General features: G+C 44.5%; 2 protein-coding genes across 2 annotated transcripts in view; one reads left to right on the forward strand and one right to left on the reverse strand.

Annotated features, from left to right (window-relative positions):
• LOC100567429 (cis-aconitate decarboxylase) overlaps window positions 1-8,863 on the reverse strand; it is an 11,018-nt gene extending 2,155 nt beyond the window's left edge. The window contains exons 1-5 of the mRNA XM_016998919.2: window positions 8,843-8,863; window positions 6,803-6,857; window positions 5,596-5,819; window positions 4,283-4,375; window positions 1,823-2,028 (exon numbers count right to left, since the gene is read on the reverse strand). Of these exons, the coding sequence (XP_016854408.2) occupies window positions 1,823-2,028; window positions 4,283-4,375; window positions 5,596-5,819; window positions 6,803-6,857; window positions 8,843-8,863 (599 nt within the window). The remainder of the gene's footprint in view (window positions 1-1,822; window positions 2,029-4,282; window positions 4,376-5,595; window positions 5,820-6,802; window positions 6,858-8,842) is intronic.
• Window positions 8,864-11,041: 2,178 nt separating this feature from the next.
• LOC134294080 (uncharacterized) lies at window positions 11,042-21,896 on the forward strand. Its single transcript, XM_062963942.1, has 10 exons — window positions 11,042-11,576; window positions 14,141-15,595; window positions 15,808-15,900; window positions 16,274-16,378; window positions 16,476-16,585; window positions 17,944-18,141; window positions 19,042-19,204; window positions 19,585-19,750; window positions 20,078-20,172; window positions 20,357-21,896. Exons 1-10 carry the CDS (start codon window positions 11,420-11,422, stop codon window positions 20,440-20,442), a joined length of 2,628 nt encoding a protein of 875 aa, XP_062820012.1. The 5' UTR covers window positions 11,042-11,419; the 3' UTR covers window positions 20,443-21,896.
• Window positions 21,897-22,040: the final 144 nt, after the last annotated feature.

The following is a 22,040-nucleotide window of genomic DNA, read 5'->3' on the forward strand; positions in this document are numbered from 1 at the left end:
CCCCAAACTTTTTAAACAGGGGGCCAGTTCACGATCCTTTGGACCGTTGGAAGTTGGCCACTGAGCAATAATAATTAATAATAATAATAATAATAATAATGAGTATTGGAAGAGACCCCTTGAGCCATTGAGTCCAATCCCCTTCTGCCTTAGTGCACAAAAGGAACAAGCAAAGCACCCCTGACAGATGGCCTCCCAGCCTCAATGATAATAATAGTAATAATAATAATAATAATAATAATAATAATAATAATGAAGAGTGTTGGAAGAAACCCCTTGGGCCATTGAGTCCAACCCCCTTCTGCCTCTGTGCACCAAAAGCACAAGCAAAGCACCCCTGACAGATGGCCTCCCAGCCTCAATATTAATATTAATATTAATAATAAGGGTTGTAAGAGAAGAAGAGACCCCTTGGGTCATTTAGCCCAACCCCCTTCTGCCCTTGTGCCGTGGGGGCCGGATTAATGGCTTCGATGGGCCACATCCGGCCCCCGGGCCTTAGTTTGGGGACCCCTGGACTAGGCATTTCGATCAGAAAAAAGGAGGACGTTTATGAAGAAAAGAAGCTCTTCACCAGGGAGATAGAGCAACAGCACCCCCAGTGGCCAGAACAAGTACAGCCTCCAAAGATGCCGAAAGATGGGAAAGCCTATACAGTAGAGTCTCACTTATCCAACATAAATGGGCTGGCAGAATGTTGGATAAGCAAAAATGTTGGATAATAAGGAGGGGTTAAGAAAAAGTCTATTAAACATCAAATTACTCTATGATTTTACAAATTAAGCACCAAAATATGTTTTACAACAGAAAAAGCAGTTCAATACATGATAATGTTATGTAATAATTACTGTATTTACAAATTTAGCACCAAAATTTTGCAATGTACTGAAAATCTGACCACAAAAACATTGACTACTAAATAGCAAATTGTGTTGGATAATACAGAACGTTGGATAAGCGAGACTCTACTGTATATATGCTATCTCTTATCTGTCTTGTCATTGTCATAATGGGCATTGAATGTTTGCCAAATATGTTCTGTGATTCTCCCTGAGTCCCCTTCGGTGTGAGAAGGGCAGTATATAAATACTTTAAATAAATAAATAAATTATATTGCCCAATTTACTTCAAATTAAATATTTTTAACAACAACATAAAGCATTGTTAAACTCTATACTGTGAATGGTTTGTCATAGTACACTGCTTTGAAATGACTAGTTCTAAGGTAGGTAGGTAGGGCCCCTGGTGGCACGGTGTGTTAAAGCGCTGAGCTGCTGAACTTGCGGACCAAAAGGTCCCAGGTTCAAATCCAGGGAGCAGAATGAATGCCCGCTGTTAACCCCAGCTCCTGCCAACCTAGCAGTGCAAATGCAAATGTGAGTAGATCAATAGGTACTGCTCTGGCAGGAAGGTAACGGCGCTCCATGCAGTCATGCCGGCCACATGACCTGGAGATGTCTATGGACAACGCCGGCTCTTTGGCTTAGAAATGGAGATGAGCACCAACCCCAAGAGTCGGTCACGACTGGACTTAACATCAGGGGAAATTTACCTTACTTAAGGTAGGTAGGTAGGTAGGCTGCTTGGTAGATAGATATGCCAGGTATTTTGTACCCCTGAAAGCAGTCCATCTGGCACTTGCTTTCTTGCAAAAACCAGGCCCAATTGTAGCTGTTGTTTTATGGACCTCTGCAAATCCCACCTCCCTTGTAGCTTGGCATGAATGTCCCGTTTCCAAAGTAGCAGAGGATCGTCCCCCTTCACCTAAAGCACCTCAAAGTAGCCATGTCCACGGAAGGGAGGACACGCAATGAGGCCGTACCTCTTTGGGATGTTGCTGGCCTCCCGGGAGAAGCGCAGGAGCCGTCCCTGTACCTCGATGCCCACGTTGAAGGCTAGGAGGAAGTCGCGGCCGGAGGGCCTGGCGGAGGCCGGCAGCATCTGGGAAGCAGCCAGGAGGGCTGGCAGGACAGCCCCCGAAGGGTGAGTGGCCGGGTGCCAGGTGTCGTCAAAGTCCATGGAGTGGGACTGCGGAACAAAGGCACAGATCAAGAGACAGGCCAGGCAAGAGAGCCAGACTCAGCCTCCCTACTTGTGGTGCATCTCAGATGTGTAAACCCATCTTTGTATTGATGAAGGTGTATTGGGAAAATATAATACTTGTATTGGAAACTATATATTGAATGTAATCATGTTAAGAAATAGAAATAGGAAAATATGTAATCAGCAGATTGTGTGCCTATAGCCAAAAATACACTCTGCTCAGCAAAATAACTGTCTCCCCATAGCAAAGACCAAAGTTCACCCTAAGTGCCAGAGACATATGTTAAGTGTCAACAAGAGTAGATAAGCTAATGGACAAGAGACAAATTAAGGCTTTTTGGGATGTCAAGATAAGACCTGGCGCCAGGGGGGAATACTAATTACTCTTTCTGACAAGCTAAGGTAGGGAGTAAATTCCTTAATTAATGGAGGACGAGGGGGAGCCCTAATAGAGGAGATGAGAATTCCAGAGATAAGGCTAATGGAGGGTCAGAGGTCTTGAAGTAGTCTATATTTTAGGAAAATGCAAAGTAAGACTTTTTTGACACTAATTGGTGATGGATAATACCTATGTGACGTAGATGGAGGTAGACCAAAATAGTATATAAGGATCTGTGTTCTTTTGTCTAGGTACCTTCGCTTTCCTGATTACAGGAGAAGGTCTCCTTTTTCTTATTGCTATATTCTCACTGGCCATTGAGAATAAACATCATTTTTTCTACAGCCACCGGAACTCTCTTTGTCTCGTTTCCTCAAACCTTTGTCTGCCATTTCAGTATAGCTCCCAGAATCCCCACAATGGACTTAATGGGCATACCAAGAGGGATCCAAACAAGGAATAGTTCCATGTTCTGGTCAAATTGCAAAAAGGCGGAAGAAATCAAATTCAACAATGAGGGATACAATGTAAGGGGGATTCTGGGAGGTATAGTCCAACTCTGTTTCTCAGGATTGGTGGAAACACAATAGGAAGGCCTGCATTGATGGGAAACAAGTCATTCCCACATCCTTTCTTTCGGAAGGGAAGGAGGGAGGCTATTTAGGGTTCGAGTGCAGTAGTACAAATATGTAGTTTTTCCAAACCATTCTTGAGACTATATTGGTGACTTCAGTTGGTGGTGAGTTGACTTGGGACACAGTGGAATAAAAAGGTGGGCTACAAAAGTCATGTGGGCAGTCCCCATATTACAAAAAAGATACCCTGTTTCCCCTAAAATAAGGCCCGGGCTGTGGCACAGGCTGGAGAGCAAGCTAGCTGCAATCAGCTTTAATGAATCACTCTGACCAGGAAGTCATGAGTTCGAGGCCCGCTTGGAGCCTATGTTTGTCTTGTCTTTGTTCTATGTTAAAAGGCATTGAATGTTTGTCTATATGTGCAATGTGATCTGCCCTGAGTCCCCTTCGGGGTGAGAAGGGCAGAATATAAATGCTGTAAATAAATAATAAATAAATAATAAATATCCCCAGAAAATAAGACCTAGTAGAGGTTTTGCTAAATTGCTAAATATAAGGCCTCCCCTGAAAATAAGACCTAGCAAAGTTTTTGTTTGGAAGCATGCCCGCCGAACAGAACATTACAGCCTGCAGGATCGGTAAACATATGTACTATAGATTGTTGTACATGGGAATAATGGTAGTAACAAGAAATTCTTGATAGGATTCACAGTTTGTCTGGTTATGCTGGTTTGTGATGACAACTACTGTATAGTATATAATTAATGTTCATTTTTTTGTTCAACAATAAATGTGAATTTTTCTTCATGGAAAAATAAGACATCCCCTGAAAATAAGACCTAGAGCATCTTTGGGAGCAAAAATTAATATAAGACACTGTCTTATTTTCGGGGAAACATGGTAGGTTCAATAGGTAGGTGTGTGTGTGTGTGTGTATGTGTGTGTATATGTGTGTGTGTGTGTGTATAATCACATAGGGAAGGGTGAAAACCCCTCTTCAGAAGATTCCACTTCACTTTCTGTACATATGATCATTTTGAAAAAATTGGCTTGCTGTGCAAACAAGGATTGGTGATAAAGCTTCAGTGGAGACACCTTTTCCCCCCATAAAAAACCCTTCCAGTAGTGAATTTCCCTCACTGCCTTTTGTCCCCCCCCCCATTTGTAACAATAAGTTGTTTGTAAGTCGGATGTTTGTATCTTGGGAACTGCCTGCTTTTTGTGTCCTTATGAGGCTCCTTCTGGCGTCACCTTCCCTCTCCAGAAAGGATGGAGAATGACTTACCGCCACTCCGTTGGCAAACGCAGCCAGAGGAGGAGACATCTTGAGACCTTTCCTCCCATAAACGGAGCTCACTGGGCTGGAAGAGAAGGTGTCCTGTCCAGGAGAAAGGAAGACGGCATCAGAGAAGCTCATGACATGCAGGTACGATGTAAACATTGGCTCCTTCCTCGTATTCAGTTGCTTTTGTGAGAGTTTGAAATTTTTCCAAATTCTACCAAAACTAAAGATAAAGGTAAAGGTTTTCCCTGACATTAAGTCCACTCATGTCTGACTCTGGGGGTTGGTGTTCATCTCCATTTCTAAGCCGAAAAGCCGGCGTTGTCCGTAGACACCTCCAAGGTCATGTGGCCAATGGCATGACTGCATGGAGCGCCGCTACCTCCCCGCCGGAGCGGTACCTATTGATCTACTCACATTGGCATGTTTTTGAACTGCTAGGTTGGCAGAAGCTGGAGCTAACAGTGGGTGCTCACTCCGCTCCCAGGATTTGAACCTGGGACCTTTCGGAACTCATTGCCTCCATATGTTAGAGCAATATAGGAGTTGCGACTTTTTGGAAAAGCACTCCAGACTTGGCTGTTTGGTTGTGCATTTAAGTAAATCAGATCTAATTTGCCAAATTGTCACTGTTGAATGTTTTTAGGTTGAATGTTTTTATGTTGAATGTTTTTAGGTTGAATGTTTTTATATTGTGGAATGATATTTTAAATAGTAAGTCGCTCGGAGCACTCTGATGGAGAGCGACTAATTCAGAAATAAAGTGAAGTGAAGTGAAGTGAAGTTCACCAGCTCAGTGCTTTAACACACTTCGCCACTGGGGCTCCAAAACTAAAGATAACAAAATTCTCCCTAGTCAAATCCAGCTGAAAAGTCCAGTTGTTTCCAGTGTAGGAAAAACCATGTTGCATCTGCTGCAGGTGAATAGGCAAAATGGTATTTCAATGGGAGGAACAAGCCACGCTGGGTTGCTGTGAGTTTTCTGGGCTGTATGGCCATGTTCCAGAAGCATTCTCTCCTGACGTTTCACCTACATCTGTGGCAAGCATCCTCAGAGGTTGTGAGGTCTGTTGGAAACTAGGCAAGCAGGGTTTATATATCTGTGGAATGCCCAGGGTGGGAGAAAGAAGCCTGTTTGAGGCAAGTGTGAATGTTGCAATTGGCCACCTTGATTAGCATTGAATAGCCTTGCAGCTTCAAAGCCTGGCTGTTCCTGACTTGCTGATAGGGGTCTCAAAGTCTAGCATTGATTTGCAGAGTCCCTTGACCTCTAGTGTCTGTGGGCATTCGAATGGTGGCTCCAATCCAGTCCTTACCTGGCAAAAGTGAAGGGCGATGTCGAACACGTGGGTCGTGCTGCCCACCAGCCCCACCCCAATGCTGTCCAAGATCATGCGCTTGCTCCGGTGGCGCACCATTTCGGACAGGAGGTCGGAGCTGATACCATGAATGAAGGTGGCGAAGGTGCCGGTGACCGTCTCCTCTGGAGCAACCCTCTCCAGGGCTGCAAATGGAGAAAAGATGGTATATGTTGTATTTACTCAAATCTAATGCTCACTTTTTTGAGCTAAATTACCTTGCCAAAATTAGGGGCCACATTAAGGTAAAGGTAAAGATTTCCCCTGACATTAAGTCCAGTCGTGTCTGACTATGGGGGTTGGTGCTCATCTCCATTTCTAAGCCGAAGAGCCGGCGTTGTCCATAGACACCTCCAAGTTCAGCGGGAGCTCACTCCACTCCCCGGGTTTGAACCTGGGACCTTTCGGTCTGCAAGTTCAGCAGCTCAGTGCTTTAACACACTGAGCCACCGGAGGCTCCAGGGTGCACATTAGGTTTGCATAATAGCATAATGTTAGTGCTGAGCCAAAGAAATAGGGAAAGCTGCTTCAGGAGCATTTGGAGCTCTATTTGAGGGATGTCATCTGTAATTTAATTGTCACAACTCAATGCTATGTAATCCTGGGATTTGTAGTTTGATGAGGCATCCACATTCTTTGGCAGAGAAGGCTCAAAGTCTTGTAAAACTACATCCCCAAGGACTCCATAACATTGAACCAAGACAGTTAAAGTGAATTTATTCTCCAGCAAGATTTCTTTTCCACTGCTGAAAGCTATAGTTTGTAGTTTAATAAACCTTTGCCATGTTTTTATCATAGAACCAATTAGGAAATGACATTTATAACCCAGGAATAAAAATCGTGTTACATAGTGCTATTGAAGGCTTCAAGAAACTTTTTTGGAGCTTGGAAATGCTACCGTAACTATTCCAAGCTGTGCATCTCTCATATGCAGGCACCTATTTTTCTGTGCTATTTTGGTAGGAAACTACTCCAGAGAAAACGGGCACTACGGAGCAGTCAGGAAGGACATCATGTGGCTCCCACTTCTGCTGCAATCCCCACCGTCCCCCTCCTCTCCCCCGACTCCAGTAACCTCTAGCAAAAGATGCCCAGGTTGCATTTGCCATTTACATATTTGTAAGAGGCTCACAAAAAAATATCCTTGGGAAAGACAGAGACGTACCTTTGGCGGCCACTTTGTGAGCCTGTCTGGAGGCAGCGAAGACTTTCTGGGAGCTCTAGAAGGAAAGGAAGAAAGGAGAAGGTCACCAAAACGTGGTCTCCCCCCCGCCCCAAAACCCCATCCATTGCTCTGATAATAATCCTCTGCTAAAAACTGTTGAAGCTGTGAAAGCAGCCATACATCACGAAACAGAAAGGAAACTGTCTCAGGGTGTGAGTAAACCTGGGTGTGGAGAGAAAGGCTGCAGAGCAAACAACATCATTTCAGAACCCAGGAGGGTTGGCTAGGTTAGAAAAAGTGGCATAGAAGTCCATTATAGCATAAGAAAACTCAAGGAAAATTGCAGCCGGTGGTTCTACAGATGCAGAGGGTTTTTTTCTGTGTCGGGAGAGACTTGAGAAACTGCAAGTCTCTTCTGGTGTGAGAGAATTGGCTGTCTGCAAGGATGTTGCCCAGGGGATGCCTGGATGTTTTGATGTTTTTACCATCCTTGTGGGAGGCTTCTCTCATGTCCCCATATGGAGCTGGAGTTGATAGAGGGTTGTATTCAAACCAGCACCTTCAGCCAACATTCAGGTCAGCAATCCAAACCTTCAACACAGCAGTACTGCCAGCACAAGGGTTTAACCCACTGCTCCAGTGGGGGCTCCTAAATGCAGGTTGAGTGTCTCTTATTTGCAATTCCAAGTCCAAAAACGGTCCACCTGAGTGGCTGAGAGAGTGACTGTTTTGCTCTCTGACAATTCAATGTACACAAACTTTGTTTCATCTACCGTCCCTACCGCCCTTTAATAAGAAACAATTGAAAACCTGGATGTTTGGGCTGGCCTTTGGAGAGACAGCTATTGGATGACCAGCCTCATTATAATTCTATTCTGAATGTTATTAGGTTCCTTTTATCGGGGTATTTTAATCTAATAATTTTATCTTATATTGCTTCTATAGTCCCCCCCCCTGCATTTGAAGTTGACTGAATTGCATTGGTGGTTGTTTGATATTATTACTGTTGTATAAACCTTTGTTTTAACTTCTGTTTTATCGTCTTCTTGTGTTTTAAACTGTGTATATTGTTAATGTATTTGCACTGTTACTTTTGTAACATTGTGAGCCGCCCCAAGTCCCCATGGGGAGATAGTGGCGGGGTATAAATAAATTATTATTATTATTATTATTATTATTATTATTATTATTATTATTATTATTCATACCCAAAGTCATTAAAATACTGTGTACTACCTCCAGGCTATGTCTGTCTATAAGGTATATATGAAGCATAAATGTTTAAACCTGGATCTCCTTGTATATACTTGCATATATGTGTATATGCAAGTACAGTAGAGTCTCACTTATCCAAGCCTCGCTTATCCAAGCCTCTGGATTATCCAAGCCATTTTTGTAGTCAATGTTTTCAATAAATCGTGATATTTTGGTGCTAAATTTGTAAATACAGTAATTACAACATAACATTACTGCGTATTGAACTACTTTTTCTGTCAAATTTGTTGTATAACATGATGTTTTGGTGCTTAATTTGTAAAATCATAATCTAATTTGATGTTTAATAGGCTTTTCCTTAATCCCTCCTTATTATCCAAGATATTCGCTTATCCAAGCTTCTGCCGGCCCATTTAGCTTGGATAAGTGAGACTCTACTGTATTCCAATCTACAGAACACTTCTGGTCCCAGGCAAACTCAGCCTGCATTCATTCCCCATAAAGAAACACAATGAAACTTAAAGAGACTTCAATGGAAATGGCTCAGAGGGAGAGGAGAGACTTGTCAAGCTGTTACAGAACAAAACAAGAAAGAGTCAAAGGATCCAGAAGGTTCATTTGGACATAAGCTTTGGTGGACTCCATGCATTCAACAGAAAGAGGCTAGAAATACAGAAGAAAACATAGAGGTCTTTAGGCTTGCCATACACATAAGACTTTCTGTTTGAGAAGCTAATACTGCAGATGTACTCTGCAGTACTTTGCAAAGTAGAAGAAATGCTTCTAGGCAGAAAGAGGGATACCAAAAAGGTATCCAGACTTTACCTTCAGGGTTGTGTAGACCATCCTGGTATCCGCTGTGAGTCTCTTGAGTCCGTTGAGAAGTAGCTGCTGCTGCTGAAGCTGCTTCTTCTAGAAGGATGCTGTTGTGTCTAAAGGTGTTTAGTGGAGCCCGGGCTTTTATCTCCATCCCCAACCAGCAGATTTCAGGGGTGGCCAGTGACATCACAGAAGGACAATGACATAATTCACGAGAAGTAGCCCCTGAAATGGTGGGAAACCCCTCTCCGCCCCGGAAGCGGTGGGTGGGAATGGTCCAGAACAATGTCTGGGGGGCAGGAGACCAGGAAACAAGAGGGAGGGAAATGCCCAAACGGTGCCATTGCCAAGAAATGAGGTTTCTGTCTAAGTCCGGCGTCAACTAACTCCTCCCCATCACCGAAGGTGACCATAAAAACTGATCCCTATCAGGAAATGGCCAGAGAAGAGGAGACCTCTCTGAATCCAGACAGAAGAGGCTCCGAGGTATGACTTGAATGCTGTGATGGTATCTGCTCACCTTTGCTTCCTTCTTGCTGCTTTCCTGGTTCAGGTGTCTCGCACCTGAGTAGCCAATATTGCACTCTGTGGTGGAAATCACAATCTCAAATGGTCAAAGTGACTGGTTGTTAGGCTGCCCTCCTTTATTTCCAGGGAGTCTTTAAAAGATGTGAAAAAAGAAACTGAAATCAGACTCTGGACTGAAATCTACGGCTTCAGGTATCTCCCCTGCTTCTTATGGAGGCAATGAGAAGGGCTTGAAGTGACATTTGCAGTTTACTGTTGCATCTGAATGTGTTTCAATCATTTAAAAGTTGTCCTTTTTTCCTTTGTTTACTGTTGCGTGCAATGTTCTGGTTTTGCCTTGTTCTCACACTAACCAACACAGATTTTGTTGCCTCAAATGTGCTGCTTTGCCACAACTTTGTGCTTCAACCATTTCAAAGTTGACCTTTCTTTGTTTGTTGTTGCATGTGAATGTTCTGGTTTTGCCTTGCTCTCACACTGGCCAACACACATTTCATTGCCTCAAATGTGCTTCCTTGCCACAGCTTTGTGCTTCTACTATTTTAAAGGTTTTTTTAATGTTCCTTGTGCATTTATACATTATTAGTTATTTATAAAGTAAAAAAGATAAAGGTTTCCCCTGACATTAAGTCCAGTCATGTCTGACTCTGGAGGTTGGTACTCATCTTCATTTCTAAGCCGAAGAGCCGGCGTTGTCCATAGACACCTCCAAGGTCATGTGGCTGGCATGACTGCATGGAGCGCTTTAACAAATTTCACCACCGGGGCTCCCATTTATAAAGTACATGTTCCTATTTAAAAGCACGTAACAAAATAATTGGGACTAAAACAGATTAATGGTATTCCAATACATTTCAATGGGAAAATTTGCTTTGAGATAAGAGTGTTTTGAGTTAAGAATTCAGTCACGGAACAAATTAAATGCTTAACTCAAGGTTTCAGTGTATATACATTTTCCATGTTTTCTGACTTTTTCTCACAGGTCAGGCTTAGCAACCAGGACCTTGCTGTCATCATTAGAAGGAGCCAAAAAGGCCATCTAGTCCATCCCTTTTTCCGTGCAGGAATCCGCCACTAAAGGACCATCTCGTCTTTATTCAAAGACATCCAAAGAAGGAGAAGCCACTGACTTTCAAGGTAGGCTGTACATTAAAAGGAATCCCAAAAGCAATAAGAATTTTAACAGCAGGATGCAAAAGGAACAATTCCTCCTTGACCCTCCCCAGTTCCCCTCCAGAAGGAATATTTTAGTGTTTTTTTGCGGCTGGTTGCTAAGGAACTTTTTTTTTCCGTGTCAGTAGCAACCTGAGTTGCTTCTGGTGTGAGAGAATTGGCCGTCTGCAAGGACGTTGCCCAGGGGATGCCCGGATGTTTTGATGTTTTACCATCCTTGTGGGAGGCTTCTCTCATGTCCCCGCATGGAGCTGGAGCTCATCCACGCTCTCCCCGAGTGGGATTCGAACCTGGCAGCTTTCAGGTCAGAAACCCAACCTTCAAGTCACAAGGCTTTTATCCACTAGGCTACGGGGGCTGCTGCTAAAGAACTGGCAGCTGCTGAATGCCAATTTCAGCCTTTTGTGGCCTCAGCAAAAATCCTGGCAGAGGAAAAAGTGGGAAAAACCCTTCAGAGCACCTGATCATGAGTCTAGTGGAATACAAATGGAAATAGGCTGGTTTTAATTTTTTGGGCGGGTAAACTGCTATATTTTTAATGATTCTACACAGAGATGGAAAATCCCAGTTGGACCAAACGGACTCTTGGGAAACAGAAGGGACTTTTGTGCAAAGGATAGCTTGATTTAGACCTGATGCCATCCAAATATGGGGAAATCAGAGGTACCGGTAGTAAGGAAGGATTTTCCCAATGGATTGTATCCTTATCTTGGAGATATTTCAGAGGGAGATTATCTCCAGCCTTTCAAAGTCCCTTCTTAATACGTTCTGCAAGAAAATTTGGCTCCGGGTCTTCATTTCCCATCTTCCAGATGCTTTCTTCCTCCCTGATCCCATCTTATCTTTTTCTTGCTCATAGTCTTGGTTTATAAACGGGCACTCATGGCCGGCAGTGAAGGATTTGCGGCCGTCTTCTACAGCGAGCCCTCTGTCCTCGGCCTCCTGGCCAACGTGGCCAGCGCCTTCCTGGTCTGCCTCCAGAACTTTGCCTCTTTTCACAGCAATGTCCAGCCCTCGGGAGTGGAGAACATCCTGGCAGGTGAGTTCGGGGTCAGGACAACACATCCCCATTCTGGACACCAGTCCTCTCCCCAAAACTGATACCATTTCTTAACCTGGGGCTGTGTTTATCTATCCCAATGATAGGCAACGTTTTGCACTTGGTGTGTCAAAATTCACCAAAAAACGTAGCATGACTTGGGTGGTGTGTCACTTCGAGAAAAAAACCATAATTTCACAATATATATAGTTTAAATAACAAAAATATATAATTGTAATATATAACTGTATTTAATAAATCAAAAACTATTTACTACCATTATTTCCATGTACAACAATCTATGGTACCTCTTGCAGTTTCCATGCTGATTTCTCTCAGTTGTAGTTTCAATGTAATCATGAATAATGAATAATATAATAATAATATAATAGTAATAATATAATAATATACCACAATAATAATGGAATAATAATAGAATTATGTGTGTGTGTGTGTGTGTGTGTGTGTGTAATGTGCATATTTCCCATGGAGTAAACAACAAAACCACTGGACCAAATCACACCAAATTTGGCCACAAAAGACATTAGTCATCCAATCAATCTGCATGCAGCAGCGTGTCAGCAAAAATGGCTAGGCGTGTCATAGGTTGTCCATCACTATCCTGCCTTTCCCTGCAACTGGGGCTCATTAAGCCCAGTCACAAAAAGATTTCAAACCAGGTCTTACCCTAGAGCAGGCTGCACAACCTGTGGTCCTCCAAGTGTCCTTCAGCTCCCAGAATTCCTGGCCATTGGAACAGCTGGATAGACCTTCTGGGAGTTGGAGGCCCAAACATCTGGAGTCTCAGCAACTGCAGACCCTCTCCAGTAATGTGCTCCACTCACAAGAGAAAGTCTTGGAAACAGATTTATTACCCATGTTTCTACAGCAAGCAAAAAGTCACTAGTAAACATTTGTACACAAAAGCCTCAGTTTTCTATCCACTCCTACTACCCGTTCTCTCAGTCCAACCTTTGCCCCAAACCCATTAATAGACTTTTTCAATGAGAAGCATTTTTTCCAGAGATCCAGGTGTCAGCTTTGCCTCCCCACTGGCGCCTCCTTCTGGCCTCAAGCTGGTAGTTTTCCCAAACATTAGACATTCAGACTGGAGGGTTGTGCAGGCCTGCCCTAGAGGCATCCAATCCCATCTCGGAAGCCAAGTGGGGTTCACTCTGAGTAGTACTTAGATGAGAGACTGCCAATGAATACCGCATGCCAGAGACTTCATTTTGGAGTAAACAAAATGCCTGCCTAAGAAAATCTTATGAAATGTATAGGGTCACCATAAGTCACATTACAATATTCCCATTGGTGTCTGATGCATGCATTAAGTTCCCTATGGAAACAGCCAGATAGTTGCTATTATTTAGCCCAGGGGTCCTCAAACTTTTTAAGTGGAGGGCCGGTTCATGGTCCCTCAGATTGTTGAGGGGCCGAATTATCATTTGGAAAAAAAAATGAGCAAATTCCTATGCTCACTGCACATGTCTTATTTGTAGTGCAAAAAAAAAAAAAAACAAAAAAAACTAACCAAACTAGCAACAATTACTTATTTATTTATTACATTTCTACCCCACCCTCTCTTACTTCGAAGGGGACTCAGAGCGGCTTACAAGTTGTATGTACATACAATATATTATATTATTAGCATAGCACAATATTAGCATTATATATTAATATATTGCACTATACCACTATAGCGTAATATTATTAGTATATTATTATTATTATTATTATTATTATTATTATTATTATTATTATTATTAGCTGCCCTGAGTCCCCTATTGGGTGAGAAGGGTGAGGGTAGAAATACTGTAATAAATAAATAAATATTATATTGTATTACATTATAATATTTATTATCAATATTATATGTATACACAATATTTTTTATTACAATATATTATATTATTACCATATCATTCATTTACAATATTTCATTTACAATATTGGTAAATGAAAAAAAATACAATATTTAAAAATAAAAATAATTTTAACCAATATACTGTAAACTTATCAGGATTTCAGTCAGAAGTGTGGGCCTGCTTCTGGCCAATGAGATAATCAAGTAGGATTGTTGTTGTTGTGCCTTCAAGTCATTTCAGACTTTGGGCAAGCCTAAGTCTAAAACTGAGGGCGGGGGCCAGGTAAATGGCCTTGGAGGGCCGCATCCGGCCCCCGGGCCTTAGTTTGGGGACCCCTGATTTAGCCACTGAAAAAGCCTTCTCATTCACATTCCTATGACCACAACAATAACTTTGGCATGGGCTAAAACAGACATGGGCAAACTTTGGCCCTCCAGGTGTTTTGGACTTCCAACTCCCACAATTCCTAATAGTCAGTAAACAGCAAAACACCCGAAGGTCCAAAGTTTGCCCATGCCTGGTCTAAATAGTCCAACCAGACAACTAATAGCCTCTTGATTGCTTTGGATGAAAGTGGTTTCCCAGGTTTCTTCTTCCTTGGCCCAGGGACCGTCCGTTCTCAAGGTCTCTGTTTCCCTGGATTCGAGCCCTGTTCTGTTCTCAGCCCCTTTTCCTTCTTGATGTCTCTCCATCCAGGAATCCACCTCATCCTGATCGGAGGGCTCTCTCAGCTCTTGGCCGGACTCCTCACCTTCCGGAAGTATGACCACATGGGAGGCACGGCTTTCCTGGCCTTTGCAGGTCTATGGAGCAGCTTTGGGGCCACACGCATCATTGGGGGGGCTTACTCCTCCCCAGAGAATGGGACCCTCAGTCCAAACAGCTCCTCCTTCCTCTCTTCCCTTGGTCCATCCCATTCCTCCATTCCCGAAAGTGCTACAGCCGGGCTGGTGGCCTACATCTTCATCTCGGCCATTCTCTCCTTCTGCTCGGCCACCGTGAACTACATCATGCCCTTTGTCTTCGGGGCCATCACGCTGGCACTGGTGTTTGAAGCCGTGGGGCTCTTTGCGCAGTGGGCTCTGGTGGTCTCGGGGGTCTTGGAGCTCGCTATCGTTGTTTGCGGCCTTTATGGCGCAGTTGCACTCCTCCTCAAAGGCGTCACCCAGAGGTATGTTCTCCCCGGCTTTGGGAACCCTCTCTTCAATGTGCTCCTTCTTGGATCTGCCAGCCGTGGCTCTTCCAAGAACCCCCGAGAGGAGAAGAAGAAGAACACCAAGTATGCCGAACCCATGGCCCTCGGCAACCTGTGCGAGTCCACCGCGGCCTTCATCTTTGCCTTCTATGCCTTTGGATACATGAGGAGCTTCTACATCGGGGCCGTGTGGGTCAGCATCAGCGCCATTGGGCAGCTTCTGTCCAGCTATTATGGGTACCTCCGAGATGACCCCTACCACACCACCAAGCTGGGCATTCACAGTCTCTACTGGCTGGTGATAGCCTGGCAGGAGTTCACGGCCACCATGTTCCTCCCCCCAGAGGCAGTCCAGCTGAGCCAAGCCGGGATGGTGGGCAACTGGTTCTTTCTGGCCACTGCTTGGATCCTACTCTTCCTCTCCTTGGACCGAGAGGTCCTTGAGGTCCTCCACAACTCTCTCTTTGTCCTCCTGATGGTCTCCACCATCCAGCAGATCCCTCTCCACGGAGGCCACATCTTCTTTGGTGTCATCTGCAGCCTCTACATGGCCACCTCCCTCTACACCACATTTGCCAGCCTTGTCAACTCGATCGCTGAGAAAGCCTTGATCCCCATTGGGGTCCAAGTGATGCCTACCGTAAAACTTCAGGAGATGCTGATGGGCCTCAGGCGCTGCCTGAAGAGGTCAAAGGACCCGCAAGAGGCAGTGGCCTCGGAGCTCCCTGCAGCCTTGTTCTATGCCTGCAATGGGCTGGCGGCCTTTTCTGCTATCCAGGGGACCTTCAATGATCCCAACCGGCAGCACCTCAGCATCCCATCCATCTTGATCCCAGGAGCCATCTTCCAGCTGTACATCTGCAGGCTGCAGGTCCAAAAAGGGAGAAGGTTTGGCCCAGTTCTGCCATTCTGTTATGCAGCCATATGGGCAACGTGGACCTGGCTCCGATTTGCAGGTAAAAATAATACCCTTTCCTATCTATTCCTTTAGTGGTGCTGGACTACAAACCCTAGCAGCCCTAAGTAAGGGATGCTGGGAAGTGCAGTCCAGCTACATCCAATTGTGCATCATTTCCCATCAAAAGCCTGCTCAAAGACATCAAAGGACTGCAAAACATCAGTCCTCAGGAAAGTTGCTTGTGGCCCTCAACTGTGTTAATCCTTTTAGGAACTCTCCTGGAGATGGACGCAAGGAGCTACGTGGGATTCACAGCAGGCGCTGCGGCCTTTTTGGTCGTCAATGTCTTTCTGGTGATTTTAGGTAAGCCACAATGCAAGATGAAGTTGTTGTAACTTGCAGCTCTGCCCTTTACTAGGCGTTGTATATCTTCAACACAGGCATTGCAGACCCACCCAGCAAAAACATGGATGACCTGGCGCTCTCCATGGTGCTGAACTTCACCACTGCATTGAGGTTCAGCACCTTGGAAAGCTCCAGGGATAGATTTGTTGGCTGGATAAACATTGCAAAACATGCCAATGGCTGAGTAAATCCCATCCCAAGAGTATATAGTCAAGAAATTAAATACAATGGTCTGAAAATGCAAAATCTGATAGAGTCACGGAGTTGTGAGTAGTAGAGAACTGGAGAGGGAGAAGATGAAGAGCCTTTCTTTTTCCTCTGACATCCACAGCCTCCACTATCAACCTGGTGCTTCTCTCTCTGACAGTCGTGATGGAGGTGCTGATCATTTGCTTCCTTCTCTTCACTGTGGAAAACCTCCCGGTTGCTCTAGAAAGTAAGTTCTTGGGTCGGCAGAATGACACTGAGCGAAAATGGTGCACAGCAGAAAGTCCTCCAAGACATCTCATCTCTCTCTTTCTGTCTTTCTTCAGTTGTGATGCTGACCCTCTTCAGCCTCATCTGCATCTATGGGGCCACAGCATCCCTTGCCAATTGCATCTCAGGAAAAGAGCTCATCCCGATGGGACCCTCCCTCCTCAAGGTAAGATACCAACCCATCCATCTCTAGATGGAACATAAGGAAAGAGTCAGAAGGAGCTGGTTTTGAGCTCAGAGAAGTTCTCAGGAGGCAACGAACCAATACTTCCATATTTTAGTTTCAATGCCTTACTCTTTGTTGCTGTGTGCCTTCAAGTTGCTTCCAACATATGGTGACCCTAAGGCAGTGGTTCTCAACCTGTGGGAACCCAGGTGTTTTGGCCTACAACTCCCAGAAATCCCAGCCAGTTTGCCAGCTGTTAGGATTTCTGGGAGTTGAAGGGCAAAACATCTGGGGACCCACAGGTTGAGAACCACTGCCCTAAGGTAAGCCTAGTATATTTATTTATTTATTTATTTATTTATTTATTTATTTATTTAACTGGGAAATTTCTCTATTGCCTTTCTCCAATTGACTCAAGGTGGTTTACAATAGTATTAAAACATACAATATAGCATAGACCATTAAAATTAACCCCCAATAGGATACATAATCTTCCCTGAAGGACATTAAAATGATCATAAATGAGAAAGGTAAGGTAAAGTTTTCCCCTGACGTTAACTCCAGTCATGTCTGACTCTGGGGGTTGGTGCTCATTTCCATTTCTAAGCCGAAGAACCAGCATTGTCCATAGACACCTCCAAGGTCATGTGGCCGGCATGACTGCATGGAGCGCCGTTACCTTCCCGCTGGATCTACTGATCTACTCACATTGGCATGTTTTCAAACTGCTAGGTTGGCAGGAGCTGGAGCAACAGCGGGCACTCACTCCTCTCCCGGGATTTGAACCTGGGACCTTTCAGTCTGCAAGTTCAGCAACTCAGTGCTTTAACACACTTCGCCACCGGGGCTACTTATAAATGAGAAAACATTCTAAAAATTCCCCAAGAAGATAAAATATAATTATAAAGTGTATGGGGTTCTCTTGGCAGGATTGGTTTGGAGGAGGTTGCCCTTGCCTTCTGAGGCTGAGAGAATGTGATGTGCCCACAGTTTCCATGTTATGTAGTTCTTACGAATCCGTTTATTTCTGTTTATGTGGAAGATGGATTCCCTGGCCATATTTAGCTTAATAATCTACATGCTGGTGTCTGGAAAATGTTCCACTTCATTGAGATAGATAGACACAGACAGACCTTGGAGTCCCAGTGTCTTTCAAAAGAGAGGATAAGGATTCTGAAGTCCTGCAATATATCCACTCTGGGTTTAGTCTGAACTTTATCGGCGACATTCCCACTATACTGACTCTGAAGATAAGGTTCAGCTCTCAGAGTAGTTCCCTCTAAATTCAGCCTAAAAACCCTCACTGCTCAGTGGGTCTGTCTAATTCAACAAAGCCCTGTTTCTCCATCTCATTCCAGGCAGAGAGGGCCATGGAGAACTCTGCACCTCCTCCTCCTCCCTGTGCCGGCCCTTCTTCCCACCGTACCAGTGGGATCAGGACCATCGCTGACCGGTTGAATGCGGGTGGAGTGTGTGGGGTGCCCACCGACACCGTTTATGCCTTGGCTGCTTCCTGCAAGCACCCCAAAGCCATCGAGCTGATCTACACAATCAAGGTGGGTGATGGGTGTCACTGGCCTTCAGAACTTCTCATCTAGGGGGTTAGATTGAAATACCAAGAGCAGGGGTCCCCAAACTTTTTAAACAGGGGGCCAGTTCACAATCCTTCGGACTGTTGGGGGGCCGGACTATAGCTGGCCACCGAGCAATAATAATAATAACAACAACAACAATAAAAAAGAGAGTTGAAAGAGACCCTTTGGGCCATTGAGTCCATTCCCCTTCTGTCTTTGTGCACCGAAAGCACAAGCAAAGCACCCCTGACAAATGGCCACCCAGTCTCAATGTTAATAATAATAATAATAATAATAATAATAATAATAATAATAATAATAAAAAAAGGGTTGGAAGAGACCCCTTGGGCCATTTAGTCCAACCCCCTTCTGCCTTTGTGCAGCAAAAGCACAAGCAAAGCACCCCTGACAGATGGCCACCCAGCCTCAATGTCAATAATAATAATAATAATAATAATAATAATAATAATAATAATAATAAAAAAGGGTTGGAAGAGATCCCTTGGGCCATTGAGTCCAACCCCCTTCTGCCTTTGTGCAGCACAAGCACAAGCAAAGCACCCCTGACAAATGGCCACCCAGCCTCAATGTTAATAATAATAATAAGGGTTGTAAGAGAAGAAGAGACCCCTTGGGTCATTTAGCCCAACCCCCTTCTGCCCTTGTGCCGTGGGGGCCAGATAGATGGCTTCGATGGGCCGCATCCGGCCCCCAGGCCTTAGTTTGGGGACCCCTGACCAAGAGGGTACAGAGAGGTGCCTTTGGTGCTAATGTAGTACTACAAGTTGCAGTTTAGTGTGTGGACTGGGGTCCGGTTCTTCTCCTCTTTGGCTCCACGTTCTCCACACACGGGCTTTACCTCTCATCTTCTGGCTCATCCAGGACCGACCCCAGGAGAAGCCCATCTGCATCTTCATCTCCAACCTGGACCAGCTCCGGGAGGCCTCCCCGCCCTTCAGCCCCTTGCTCTGGGACTTCATGGAGAGCGTTTACCCCGGAGGGGTTGGCTGTATTGTCCAGAAGGGAGAATGGCTGAAGAAACTAGGTTGGTAGGCCCTACATCTTCTTGTTCTAGTACCCTATGACTTTCCATTCCAAGCCTGCAAGGCCCAGAAAAAAATTACCAAAAATCCCACAATTTTCAGCTGGAGAAAACACACCTAAGACAGATACCGTGTTAGAATAATGCTGGGGATGGGAAACACATCCAAAGAACAAAGTGACCAAGAATGGTCACATGCCCCATTGATGGAAATGTTGAGTCTCGGAGTCAGAAATGGAGTGCTATGGTTTTCTACATCTCTGAGCCCTCTGTGATGCTGAAGCTTTGGGGGGGGGGGGGGGATGGGGTTCAGTACCTTGGAGAAGAGAAAAAGGTAGGCCACATATATACCATGCTGACTGGGAATGCTTTCTCTTCTCCAGGGGTCGGAGCAGGATATGACCGCGTGGGCACCAAAGAGAGCATCATGATCCGGGTACCTGACCAGACAATCACTGTCCATCTCATAGACATGACCGGCCCCTTGGCCATCACTTCTGCCAATCCCAGTGGAGAGACCGACAGCACCCACCATGACATGGTCATTGCGTGAGTCTCATGCACACCTTTTATACCTGGGAGGAGAGTCACAAAGGCATGTGCATGTGGGGCAGTGGTAGAATCATAGAATAGTAGAGTTGGAAGAGACCTCATGGGCCATCTAGTCCAACCCCCCACTAAGAAGCAGGAAATCGCATTCAAAGCACCCCCGACAGATGGCCATCCAGCCTCTGCTTAAAAGCCTCCAAAGAAGGAGCCTCCACCACAGTCCGGGGCAGAGAGTTCCACTGCCGAACAGCCCTCACAGGGAGGAAGTTCTTCCTGATGTTCAGGTTCTTCTGCCAAGGGTCTTCTGACTCTTCTTTCCATTTTCAGGCGTCTTGGCCACAAGCTGGAGGGAGTCCTCTGTGATGGGGAGTCCAATGAGGTGGTGGCTTCCACCGTGGTCAACTGCACAAAGATAGATGAAGGTGAGTTCTGGTTGTTTCCGTAGCTCCTTGTTGACTCCCATCACTAGGGATGGCCTGGGGAATTCCACACCTGGGCTACTGAAATTCCACAGCTTGGTTCTTGAGCCAGAACTGCTCAGTGGAGGAAACTCAAATGGATCCTATAACCCATCATCCCACTTTCTTCTTCCCCTTTCTCTCCTAGCGGGCATCGCCATATTGAGGGAAGGATGTGTCCCAGCAGCCAAAGTGATGCAGATCTTTGAGAAAGTGAAGAACCAAACTGTGTGAGCACTAGAAGAACTGCCAAGATCCAGAATTTATTTATTTATTTTCCACATTTATAGCCCGACCTTCTCACCCCGACGGGAACCCAGAGTCAGTAGCCTTCTCCTCAGTCATTTTGGAGAACACTGTCCACCAGGATTCTTCTGGGTTTTTCAGCCATGGACTTGAAGATGACTTTTATTTTTGACTGATGGAAATCCTGACTGTCTAAAATGACCAGAGGCAGCTCAGGATACAGCTGAGTTCCACAACTTGGTCACTGTGGCTGAGGAAAACCCTCCGTGAAGTCAACCTCCATAGCGGAGACCACCCTTGCTCTTCAAAAAGGACTCAAAACAGCCTGATGTGACACACAATTAGAGGCGAAGAGCCATGGTTCAAGGGTAGAGGACACTTCTGGTGTGCAAAGCATTCCTGATTCACATCCTGGTATTTCCAAACAAGACTGGAAAAGGCCTTCCTTGGAGAGTCCCTACCAGCTGGGGTAGACAATATGAGAGATGCTTCTCCAGAGCTTGGGACAATACACTATTCTGACTCTAAAATGATACCTTTTGGACTACAGTGAGAGATTCTGGGTATTGTAGTCCAAAAAAACACCTTTTCCAAGCTCTGGGTGAAACCAGTGAAGGGACAAGACGTGTCAGTTACTTGTTGACCCACCAATGAACCACAATTGACCCAAAATGGTTTCTACTATATCTTTCATTCATTCGTTCATCTTTTCTTTAGTAAATGAAGTGCAAAAATGTCGTAAAGAGGCTGAGGAGCATTTAATTCATAACTTCAGCCTGAGAGCTTCCTCCATAGCAGGGACTTGGGCTGCATGAGCTTTACAGTCCCTCCTCTTTCCATGATCCTATGACTCTTTTTTTAAAAAAAATTTACAACATTTTTACCCCGCCTTTCTCGCCTGAGGGGACTCAAGGCGGCTTACAACACCCAGCAAGATTTAATGCCAAAGAATCAATAAAATTAACAACACATTTGAAACCATTAACAGTAATCAGTAAAAATACATTATACAAACATTAAAAAGCATTAAAAACATATAAATTACTTAATTCCATTCTTCTCTTGACCTCTAAACTTCAATATCTGCACCTTTCTACCCAACCCTTCCACAATAACTTTGATCATATTTGAAAACTCGCTTCTCTGCTTTTTTATTCATGGATATATGCTATCTACAACTAGGAAAAAAATCCCAAAGCTTAGAGAACCAGGCTGGAATTGCAATGATGCATTTAACGTTGTGGCTTGTACCTTTAAATTAATCTCAGTTTATATGTATGTGTATGTATATATATTTATTACATGTGTTACCCTAGTGCTTCCTTTGTACATATGTTATTTATTCACCTGCTTTATAATAAAGTGCATTGGGACGGAAATAAAAATGACTCATGTCTTTCTATCTATAGTCTCCTTCCAATATAGTGTAGTATTAAAACCGGGGGGGGGGGGGGAATAAATGTTTGCATTCAATAAATGCAATCTCTATATAGAAAAAGGACAAGTCTGCCTATGAATCAGGCCTCAAGGGAGATGAACATCAAGAAACCTGAAGGTCCGGTTTAAGGAGGACAATCCATCAGAAA

This window comes from Anolis carolinensis, unplaced genomic scaffold (assembly GCF_035594765.1).
Source record: "Anolis carolinensis isolate JA03-04 unplaced genomic scaffold, rAnoCar3.1.pri scaffold_12, whole genome shotgun sequence".
Taxonomy (NCBI): domain Eukaryota; kingdom Metazoa; phylum Chordata; class Lepidosauria; order Squamata; family Dactyloidae; genus Anolis; species Anolis carolinensis.